The following is a 12,358-nucleotide window of genomic DNA, read 5'->3' as shown; positions in this document are numbered from 1 at the left end:
TAAGTCTCGACGTATTCCGTTAGAGAAAGTGACCTGAAGCCAAGCTGTCCATTCCCCCGTTGGTGTTTGTGATAAGTAACTATGCCCGAGTTATGCGTCAGTACTTTCTAACGACAGGCCAATACACTGATCCCCTTGTCTCTCCTCTGTTTTCCTCCTTGGCCTTCCATCTCCACAGACCCGCTACTTCTCAGTAAATCACCAATTTCACATTCAGTTCTTGGAACCGGACGCTCACAACATGAATTAGTAGTACGGCTTGTTTTCATTCAAGATAAGAGTCGAATGTTTACTTCAATATCCCACGGACTGGCTGATAAATATCGATACAAGTGGTCGTCGAATTTAAGATGACGTTTTTCCTCCATTAGTGCATATTGTTTATTTAGATATACAGTAAACCTCGGATATATCGGACTCGGATATATCGGAAATTCGCTCACAACGGACAGATAAAAAAGAACCAATTTTTCTGTAATGCATTTCCAATAAAAATTCATTGCATATATCGGATTTTTTATAACGGATTTCGCCTATTTCAGACAAAATCTCCAGTCCCGTTCCAATGCATTTCCATTAAATTTCCCTCGCATATATCGGATGGCCGCATCGTGGCGCTCCGATTCGCCGAATCGTGACAGGCCGCTATACGACGTCATTTGCAGCGTTTGCAGCGTTGCCTGTGCGTCCAGGTACATTGGAAACATAGTCAAGGAAGTGCCTTTTTATAACGGATAAAATCCGATTTACGCATATACCGGATATAAATCCGATATATGCGTAAAACGGACATTTTCCGGTATACGCATATAACGGATTTCGCTTATATCGGACAAAACCAGTGGGAACAATTGAATCCGATATATCCGAGATTTACTGTACAATTATTTAGTACAAAAACTGAGCTGCTGTGATCAGGGCTCTACATTAAAAACAAAAATTACTCATCCATGGGGAATCCTTAAGGTGAGAACTACTCGCCCGAACTTGCCCCATGTATCATTTATCAATGTTTAATATATTTCATATATTTAGCATCAATATATGCTGATATATCAATATATGCTGTTATTATATATTGTCACATCCATACTGTGCATACTGTTTCTAATCTGTATACTCTGCAATAGCCATATTATAGTCATTTATACCGCTGTATATATCCTCACTGTATTTTATATATCCTCACTGTATTTTAGTCACAGCCTGTTATAGTTTGTACATTGATCTGTCCATTTACAGCTCTATTCTATTTCTACATTTACTTACTACAGTAAACCTCGGATATATCGGATTCAATTGTTCCCACTGGTGTTGTCCGATATAAGCGAAATCCGTTATATGCGTATACCGGAAAATGTCCGTTTTACGCATATATCGGATTTATATCCGGTATATGCGTAAATCGGATTTTATCCGTTATAAAAAGGCACTTCCTTGACTATGTTTCCAATGTACCTGGATTGGGCAATGAAAAGAGACGTATGGTAATGAGAATTTAACTTTATTGGACTCTGAGCATAACAAATTGTTAATTAAGCTAGGCCCTGTTACGCCCGTCAGGCCTACGTTATTTCCAATAGTGAGGTTAAGATCTCATTCACTGCTGTGCTAGTATTATTGACGTCACTCACTTTTATATTTGTCCTAAATCTGGAGCCAGGAGAAAGACAATAGCCAGTGACATCAACAAGATTAGCATAACGATGCGGCCATCCGATATATGCCAGGGAAATTTCATGGAAATGCATTGGAATGGGACTGGAGATTTTGTCCGAAATGGGCGAAATCCGTTATAAAAAATCCGATATATGCAATGTATTTATTGGAAATGCATTACAGAAAAATCGGTTCTTTTTTATCTGTCCGTTGTGAGCGAATTTCCGATATATCCGAGTCCGATATATCTGAGGTTTACTGTATTAAGGTACTTATAAAATTGCACTTCTGGTTGGATGCTAACTGCATTTTGTTGCCCTGTACCAGTGACATGAGCAATAACAATAAAGTTTAATCTAATCTAATCTAATCTAATCTAATCTAATCTAATCTAATTCATCGGATAATAGTACTGACACATTGTATTTGGAGGAATGTGTGAACAATTGTGTAGATGTATGTTAACATGGCATGCCGTACTTACCTTAAACATGGTAGTCATAGTAAGCAGTGATATTTATAAGTTGTGCACCACAATGAAACATTATTGAATAGACACATTTGTGTACTAGTAAAGTGTTTTTAATCCAGAAAAAAAATGCTCAATGGTCAAACAATAATTTGTGAAGCAAAGGTGAGAAAAATCCACAGAGAAATGGAAGCGCTAGATTTTGTAGCTTGTGCAAAATCAGCACTTGGTATTGGATCTAATGGGTGGTGTTTCATTGTGACCACTTCAAATTGTCACAGCCATCATTTGATTTGCTACCGCTAATAAAATACTTGTCTAGGAGGCACTGGTTCATCACTTTTTGCTGTTTTCCTTCACAAGTTGTTGAAGAATTAGACCATGTTGGCAGGGACGCCATGATAGATGTTTTCCTAGTCAAACCATCGTTGATCGGTTGATCGTGAACAAGAACGGGTGTGGGTAAAACGCGGACCGTGGACTACGGACCGCGGTCTAAATAAACGATTCTGATTGGTCCATTTCAAGATTTGCAAGGATTGGTTTGCAAATTACCACCGGAATTACGCAGTCCGTGTTTTTTACCAACACCCAACAAGAACCGCTTATAAAAAAAACTCTTGGTAGTATGGCATTCCAAAGTACACTTGCCCGACGGGAATATCACTGATTGGATTTACTTGCCCCAATTTTGTTTTAACTCGCCCCGGGCCATCGGTACATCGTTATTGTCCAGCCCTGGTGATGAGTTTGTTGGATGTCTTGACTACAATGACGATAAAAGCTCTCGGACACGTGTAAATCTTGACATGGATGGCGTATTCTAAGCGGGTTTTACTCTCGTAAAACACAATACTAAAATGAAATACTGATATTTTTAAGTTCTTCAGTTTCAGTATCATCTTCTTCGTTTCCGTTTTTGTTCTTGTGCTACTAATGTCTTCGGTTTTCCGTTTAGCATTCTAACTACCATGCCGCATTATTTTTCCATACACATTAGCATCACCTTCAACATTGTAATGTCATCCTGTACAAGACATCTTTTACATATTAATACAACCAATGTAACCCTGACTCCTGTCAAAAAATAGCACACAAGGGGAGTTTCATTATAATTCATGTTCATTATAATTACTAGTATTGGCTCACCAGTAGGAAATGGAAATCAAGAGTCAATCCAAAAGTATGAAATATTACATGATACATGTATCAGTGACTATTTAAGACAAAGATTATGTCATATAATGACATGTATGGTCACATGTCAGTCTTCAGAATTCCACTTCCGTCTTCCTGTGAAGGTCATTCAGTCTGTCCGTGCACAACAACCCAAAATTCTAAACCCCTGCATCATCAAAAACAGTAAAAGATAAATCTGTTTCATAATGTAACCCCTCCCCAAGTTGCTTTCAACCACATGTTGCTTTGGATTTTTAGTGTCTGCAAATAGAAAAGGCCAAGATGGCTTCCCCGTGGGCTGAACAGATTTGGGGGCCAGCAGGCAGATGGTAGCTGTCATTGAAACAAACAGATAGACTGACAGACAGATGGGTATGGAGATATCTCGTTAGCAGATGCATATGCATAGTCACCGTTTCACCATCTGCAATTGTGTCCAGGTACTTTTTCTGTAGAAAGGCACTTCCAAGCCAAGGACAGAGAGAGGATTGCAGACAGAGTGATGAGGCCGATGTTAAAAGCTCTAAAAGCATATTGATTTTTTTTGTCTTATTGCCTGCTATATACTTGCTTTACATGGATAAATGTACATAATTCATGAATGTGTTGCTGACAGTGGAGAGATACTCTCTCAAAATGTCGACAGCGAAAAAGTGATCAGTTGGGTCAAAATAACACGACTGCAAGAGAAGGCTCTTTTTTATGATATTTTATACTATAATATACTATTTTATATATATACTATTTTATATTATACTATTTTATACTATTTTTAATATTTTATTTTTATATTAATAATTATTTTAACTATTTAATTCTATTAAATGTTAGTATTTAATAGTAAATATTAAATAAATTAATAATGAATTATTTAATTATTTAAATAATTAAATAAAAAATATTTTATTTTAAATAAAAATTATTTTAATTTAATTATTTTAACTATTTAATTCTATTAAACAGTTAATAGTTAATAGTAAATATTAAATAGATAAAATAATTATTTAATTATTTAAATAATTAAATAAAAAATATTTAATTAAAAATAAAAATGTATTTAATTTAATAAATAATTTAAATAATTATTTAATATATTCTATTTCTTTTAAATATACATTTTTTTTTTAAAGTTTCTTATTGGATTGAATATACTGTTACTGTAATACACTATACAGATCTTGTCATTTTTCTCTTAATTGTAAATATTACATAATTAATTTTCTTTAATGGAGGTCAAACTAGCAACTAATTTGCATTAATGAAAAAATATGATATTAGTTGAATTTGCATGCATTCTCACTCCCATAAAGAAAAGACTGATCCTGTTACTATGGCAGTGTGCTGTTTTCCTTCCCTCCACTAGGGGTGCTCTTGAACAGGCAACAGAAATTAGACTCTCCTCCTCCATCAGCAGCAGTACTACAGTAATATCATCCACCTCCTTACTCCCATCATCTCCCTACTTTGAGGAGAAGAGGAGACCCGTGCGGTTGTGATGCGGCCGCAAGCCTTTTTTGTCCCGGGTCTGGCTTCTCATATGTCATGTGACGTCACGTAGCGAGGATGACATGTCAGTTAGCCTCAAAAGAAGTTGAGTGTGGGATTTTTAGGCCTTGAAACCTCACACAACACAACACAACACAGTCATGTGACTGAAGAGCTATCGACCATCTAATCCGGGTTGACAAACACATTTGTGTGCGCTTGTGCCCAGAAGCCACTTGAGGGCACACTCACACACTCCTCCATCATCCGACAGCCTGGTCGGCCCGGTAGAACTCTCTTATGTAAATACTCTTACAAGAACCTACTCACAGAACACCAGAGACCGGCTGACAGAGAGTTCTTAAGGAGCGAGTATGAAGAGACAGCAAGAGCAAAAGATGAACAAAATAAGGCGGTGAAATTGACCAGATTGAAAAGAATGAAAGGGCCAGTCAGGTTCAAGCACGGGATGCGGTGTTGGTATCTGTTTGGATTCGGTTGTACAGCTAAATAAAAAATGTTCTTTGCCAATATTTGAAATGAGCTCTTACCTATTTGCACTTTTCACCTGCAAACGATGCCTTTGCACTAAAGTCCCACAGACAGGCGCTCCTCATGTTACAACGTTACATGGTTGCAAAACACGCCCATAAATTATTTATACTGGACCAAAAAAAAAACCACTGAGGAAGGACGTCACATTTGTTATTTTTAAAACTTTCTTTCCCGTCTTTCTCTATAATGAACATATAGTGAATTATACTTTTACCCGATATTTAACCCAATATTGACTAGGATGAAGAGTCTTGAACCAGTCATGATGTGCTATATATATCACTATATTGATACTTACTATGGTACCCATTACGTCATTGGATGCTCATATCACCGAGTACTTCGGTACGAGGTACATTATTAAAAAAAAAAAAAAAAACTTAAATTGTATTATGGAAAGCAGGAAGTGAACAAATGTAACAGTTACTGATTGTAAAAGTACCAGATGGAGGGGTAGGATTTAATAAGCTTTGCTTCTTCCTACTCCTTTTGGACATGTGGAACTGGGAACTGATTATGGGATGCACTCAATTGGAATCTGATGCATGTTCAAAGGAAATTAAACCATTACCATTACCATTACCATTACCATTGATACTGAATCCAATCCCCATCCCGAGTATAGTTCCTGCTAACTCTTTGTCGGTATGAGATTGACAGTTTAATACGACGACATGTGTACTGGAAGTTGGTAATGGTAAAGTCTAGTCATATTTTCAAACATAATAATAATGTCTTTATGTTCATTGCTGTCTTTGAAGCACCATCATGACACCACATGTTTTGGCAAGGCGGTGCATTCCGTTTTGACATGAAAATAGTTTTGGCTTAGTCCTTACATTAACTAAACTATGCTTCACTTAGGGTTTGTGATCATGACTTTTTCCAATATGACACTCATCTTGTTTATGTCAAATAGAAAATGGATATAAAAACGTTTAGACGATTAGATGTGTGCATTCAGATGACAAACAATATTTGCGGTAAAATGACCAACATTCCATCCTAGTATTTTGGAGGCACACACCCTTTGGCCAACAATGGAATTACATTACAGGTAGGAGTGGAAAATGGAGACTGAAATATTTTGGGACTCCAACTGTTGAGGCACTCGAGTCACTTCCCATTGGCGTGGACCGTTGCAATTAAAGGCATAATTCATATTTTCTGAACTAAAAAAACATAACTGAAATTGCTGGAGCCTATCCCAGCTGTCTTTGGGTGAGAGACGTGGTCCACCCTGGACTGGTGGCCAGCCAATCACAGGGCACATATAGACAAACAACCATTCACACTCGCATTCATACCTATGGACAATTTGGAGTGGCTAATTAACCTAGCATGTTTTTGGAATGTGGGAGGAAACCGGAGTACCCGGAGAAAACCCACGCATGCACGGGGAGAACATGCAAACTCTGCACAGAGATGGCCGAGGGTGGAATTGAACTTGGGTTTCCTAGTCTGCGCGCTCACCACTTGTCCGCCGTGCAGCCTGTTATAAAGCCATTTTATCCACAAATGACCCCATCAAAGAGGTCACAAAAGACCCCACAACAACATGTTGAATTGCAGGCCTCCATTTCCCAAGTTAAGGTCTGTGTTCATGACTCCACTATAAGAACGACACTGGTCAAAACGGCCCGCATGGCAGAGTTCCAAGACCAAAACCACTGCTGAACAAAAAAAAAACATTGGGGCTCGTCTCAATTTTGCTAGAAAACATTTTGATGATCCCCAATAAATTTGAGAAAATAAATTTTGGAAGGCGTGTGTCCCATTACATCTGGCATAAACATAACACCGCATTTCAGAAAAAAAACATACCAACAGTAAAATATGGTGGTGGTAGTGTGATGGTCCGGTGCACTTTGGATTGGCCTGGTCAAAATCCTCACCTGAATCCTATTGAGATGCTGTGTCATGACCTTAAAACGTCTGGAAAACTCTCCAATGTGGCTGAAGAGACTCATTGCAAGTTATTGCAAATGCTTGATTGCGGTTGTTGCTGCTAAGGGTGGCCCAACCACTTATTAGGTTTCGGGGGCAATGACTTTTTACACATAGGGCCATGTAGGTTTGGATTTGTCTTCTTCCTTAATAATGAAAAGTTTTTTTAAAAAGTGAAATTTGTCTTCAGTTTTTTTGTCATTGATTCGTATTTCAATTTGTTTGATGATTTGAAAATGCAAAATATTGTTGTTTGCACAATACTCCTTTTTTAAATTGCTACATTGGAAAAAGTTAGTGCAATCTGTAATCAATAGGTTATCAAAGGTTGGAGCTGATTATTGTACGCCAGTTTGCGCTCAGTGGCCTGCAGCTCATTTACTCAAGTCAAGTCAAGTATTGAACATTCCGGGTCATTAATTACAGCGTGCATACACACTGGGATTGGGAAGTATATGTGGTGCAGTATTTGTCCAGGTTACAGTAGAATAAAAAATCGATTTAAAGCATCCACTAATTTGTCTAAAACTTTCTAAAGCTCGGTTTGCTGCAGCTTTGTCTTCACTACTTAGCTTATTTTTAGACCTGACTATTTATCACCTTCCTATCCCTGGTGTCTGTACCGCTCATTCCTGGAGGGCCGCAGAAGAAAGGAATAGGAGCAGGTAATTATGGTTAGAAATACAATGCAAAAGGTAGTACTAATTAAGTGGTATATTATACAAAGGGGGAATTAGAATTATTAAATGCGACCTACGGATTGGCAATTGTTTGATGTGAAGACAATACACAAACACCACAAAGCCTTTATTTATCAAAGAGGATACATTCATATACATTCATACATTTCCTCTTTGGATGCGTTTTATCAAATATGTTGTGTGTTGTGCAGAGTAAATATGATATTTGTTATGAACATAACATTTCAGTGGTGAGTCGTTCCAACAGTACACCAGCAGGAAAGCACAAAGACACATTTTTGTCATTAAAAATGCAGGCGGAGATGCGAGTGTCCTTCCCACTAACATAGATTGTCTATTGAACAGAAGAGCTCTGCTCCGGTACAAGGCCGAAGTCAAATATGCTAAATTAACAAGCGCATTGTTTTTTCCTGCTGACTTAAGCATTGATGTAAAAATGCTGACATTTTGGGGGATATTTATTGTGTGTGTGTGATGTCATCCGGAACAACAGGGAGTTGAATAGAATTGGTCCTGACTGTACATCCCGGTTCCTCATTGCTATTGAGGAAGTGGTAAAATATGTAACTATGTAACTAGGGATATTATTGTTGTTATTGGGATGTTATTGGCATAAAAATGAGATAAATTCTCCAAACAGCCACAATGTTGCTAGCTATGTACTCCATGGTTTGCAATTATTTCCAATTATTTCACCTTTGGATTGTAAGTATGCAATTAATTGTAAAGTCAGTAAGGCGTCTTCCTTCAGCACTTCAAATCTAATCACGTTTTTTTTTCCTGAATGAATAAGCAGAGTTTAGAATTTGATTCTTTTAGTAAAGAGTTTTAATTTGTTCTTATACTGATGTTTGTGCCACATAGAAATGTGCAGTTTTCCAAATTGCATAACTTGTGAATTTAGGAAGATCAATCTCTCCTGTTTGTGGACATGTTGTTTTAGTTTACTGTTGATTATGATATTTAAAATGATTGTTGTTGACACATAAATATTGCAGTATTTGGGAAATTCATCAAGACATTTAATGTGTGTGACTTTTAAGGAAGCGCTGCTGCCAGTATTGATCTCGGTTGAAATTAGTATTGGAAATTAAATGCTGGACAATATCTGTATATCAGATATCGGGTAGGAAAAACCAGTATTATGGCTGTTGAGGTGGCTTAGTGGTATTTTGCTGATGCATCCCATATGCCCTTAAAACGAGGTATTCAGGACATTCCTAACTGGGAGGAGGCTTCCAGGCAGATCTAAGAATGAGCTGGCGGTATTATGTCTCACAGCTGGGCTGAGAACACCTCAGGGTGCCACTGCTGGAGCTGTAAAAGGTGGCCGCAGATGGAAGTCTGAATGTTTTCCATCTTTTGGAACATATTTTTAGACAATTCATTGAGTACATTAATCATGTCTCATCTGAGACACTAGAGAAAACACAGTAACCGATAAAGTGTGAAAGTTTTGAACATGCTGTAAAATAAATATACAGTTCAGTAGGTACCTTATTTTTTCCCTAGCACATATCGACCTACTTTGGATTGGTTTTTAGCATTTTTAATGCGCAAAATGTATCAAAGTGGCCCCTAGTAGAAATACTTTTGACACCCCTGTTGTAGTTGGTACCAAGTACAGGTTTAAAAACTATGGTTCGTAGAAGAATTCATGACTCCACTATAAGAACGACACTGGTCAAAACGTGTCATGATTATGCACAAATGACCCAATCAAAGAGGTCACAAAAGACCCCACAACAACATGTTGAACTGCAGGCCTCCATTTCCCAAGTTAAAGTCTGTGTTCATGACTCAACTATAAGAAAGACACTGGTCAAAATGGCCCGCATGGCAGGCCAAAAGAGTTCCAAGACCAAAACCACTGCTGAACAAAAAGAACCTTCAGGCTCATCTCAATTTTGCCAGAAAACATTTTGATGATCCTCAATAAATTTGGGAAAATACATTTTGGAAGGTGTGTGTCCCATTACATCTGGCATAAACGTAACACGTAACATTTCAGAAAAAACATCCTACCAACAGTAAAATATGGTGGTGGTAGTGTGACGGTCCGGGGGAACTTTGGATTGGCCTGGTCAAAATCCTCACCTGAATCCTATTGAGATGCTGGAAAACTCTCCAATGTGGCTGAATCACAATATTTCTGTAAGAGACTCATTGCAAGTTATCGCAAATGCTTGATTGCAGTTGTTGCTGCTAAGGGTGGCCCAACTACTTTTTCGGGGGCAATGACTTTTTCACACAGGTTTGAATTTTTTTTCTCCCTTAATAATGAAAAGTTTTATTTAAAAACTGAAATTTGTGTTCAGTTGTGTTGTCATTGACTCGTATTTCAATTTGTAGAAACAAACATTTTGACACCCCTATTGTAGTTGGTGCCAAGTTCAGTTTTAAAAACTATAAGTTCGTAGAAGAATTATATTATTGTGTGGTGCCCTTCAGCCCCTCCTCTTCTTCTTGACCCAAAACATTTTTATGATCCACAATAAATTTGTTAAAATACATTTTGGAAGGTGTGTGTTCCATTAAACACGTAACATTTCAGAAAAAAAACATCATACTAACAGTAAAATATGGTGGTGGTAGTGTGATGGTCCGGGGGCACTTTGGATTGGCCTGGTCAAAATCCTCACCTGAATCCTATTGAGATGCTGGAAAACTCTCCAATGTGGCTGAATCACAATATTTCTGTAAGAGACTCATTGCAAGTTATCGCAAATGCTTGATTACAGTTGTTGCTGCTAAGGGTGGCCCAACCACTTCGTTCAGTTGTGTCGTCACTGACTCGTATTTCAATTTGTAGAAACCGTTTTGACACCCCTGTTGTAGTTGGTGCCAAGTTCAGATTTTAAATATTATTGTGTGGCGCCCTTCAGCCCCTCCTCTTCTTCTTCTTCTTGACCCGGAGCAGCTCCACCTCCAGCGCTTATCCCCAAGCCCCGGCCCTACATTTCACCCTTTCCCCTAGTGCACTCTTGACCAGTGCGCCAAGAGCAGATGGAGAGCAAAGAAAAGTGTGTCAGGACCCGCCATGACTCACTTAACCATCACTCCCCCCCACCCTTCCTATTCCTCCTTTTACTCTGTTTTCTCATCCAGTCTCTGTAGTCCTTCCCCGGTCCCGGGATTTGGGGCAGACATTGATTGTCATTTATTCATAGCGCAGCTGTGAGCGTGCGGCATTAGCATCCGTGCATCTGTCCGCCGGGCGCTCATGCGGTCATCCCGGTTGTGTTTGTGTGTCTCTTCGCATCCGCGGGCTGGTGTGCCAAGGATTCTTTTTCCAAGTTAATCTCTTCGGAAGAGGTGTGGTTCTCCGTGGCTCGGCGCTCCCTCTCTCCCTGCCCCTCAAGCCTGAGTGGCGATATCATCACAAGCTCTGTCCTCCTCGCATCTTTTTCTTGCGCTGCTGTTGCTGCCACCGCCGCCAAAGTCGCAAAGCCTCGGCTTGTCACATCTTGATTTTTCTTTTTGCGATGACTTCTTGCGGTGAGATGGGGGACGCCATCGAGCCCAGGTGAGTCCGGGAGAGGGTGTGTGTTACTGTGTTTATGCAGGAACCGGAAGATGGTCCAACTCTTTCTATTTGTATGTTTTTCTACTGATTTCATTTAAAATTGTAGTCTAATCTTTGTCACTAGCAATCATCACTTCAGTCTATTTCCCTTGGAGGTCAAGAGCAGATGGTATATTTTTCCTGATGTTGTGTTATTGGCTACTGTGTTATTTTCAGTCCCTGCCAAACTGATAATAGGTCTGGTCTCGCCTGTGTCCACGAGGCTCATGGTGGGTAATAGCCTTAGCAGATGCATAAACCACATGCCCATATGGAAGAGATTAAACATAGTGGATTTATACAAACACCCAATGTATTTTTTCCTTGCAGGCTTTTTTTTATCTGTAGGAGCACATGAAAAGATGTGGAATTCTGGAGTTGAGCGTAGATACCTTTTCCAGTACAGAGTATGTAGTATTTGCTATGGTCACGTATGTACTCCTCCGTCCTCACGACAAAAGGGACAGCTCAAATGTGTTTTGTGAAGGACAGAAGGAACAAGGCGGAGAGTGAGAATGCTGGAGATGAAATGAGGACAAATGAAGCAATGTGAGGTGTAGAGATGATGAGAGGAGGGGTGTGAAAGTTGACTTTGAAAAAGAAAGAAAGTGAAATTGCAGAGAGGAGACTGCAAGTGAGGAAGAGGCAGAAAATGAGCTTATAATAATAATTTCATAATTTTGCTTTACATTGGAAGCAGACACTAATAGAGTAATAAGGTAGACTGAGACTTTCCAAAGTTGTCTTGCTCCTTGAATACAAATAGAAACAAATACACAATCACCAGACTTGATCACC

General features: G+C 38.8%; 1 protein-coding gene across 2 annotated transcripts in view; it reads left to right on the top strand.

The window, feature by feature from the left end:
• Positions 1–12,358, top strand: part of numbl (NUMB like endocytic adaptor protein) — a 62,603-nt gene that overhangs the window by 21,555 nt on the left and 28,690 nt on the right. The window contains exon 1 of one of the 2 annotated variants that reach the window (XM_058080816.1): positions 8,957–11,521. The exons of the other annotated variant lie outside the window; for it this stretch is intronic. Coding sequence (XP_057936799.1) covers positions 11,481–11,521 — 41 coding nt within the window. The 5' untranslated portion in view covers positions 8,957–11,480. Of the gene's footprint in view, positions 1–8,956; positions 11,522–12,358 lie in introns of those variants that run through there. 2 annotated transcript variants of the gene reach the window in all.

The sequence above is a fragment of the Doryrhamphus excisus genome, chromosome 8, assembly GCF_030265055.1.
Source record: "Doryrhamphus excisus isolate RoL2022-K1 chromosome 8, RoL_Dexc_1.0, whole genome shotgun sequence".
In the NCBI taxonomy this organism is placed as follows: Eukaryota; Metazoa; Chordata; class Actinopteri; order Syngnathiformes; family Syngnathidae; genus Doryrhamphus; species Doryrhamphus excisus.
The sequence above is the reverse complement of the archived record's forward strand: the minus strand, read 5'-3'. Positions and strand labels throughout refer to the sequence as shown.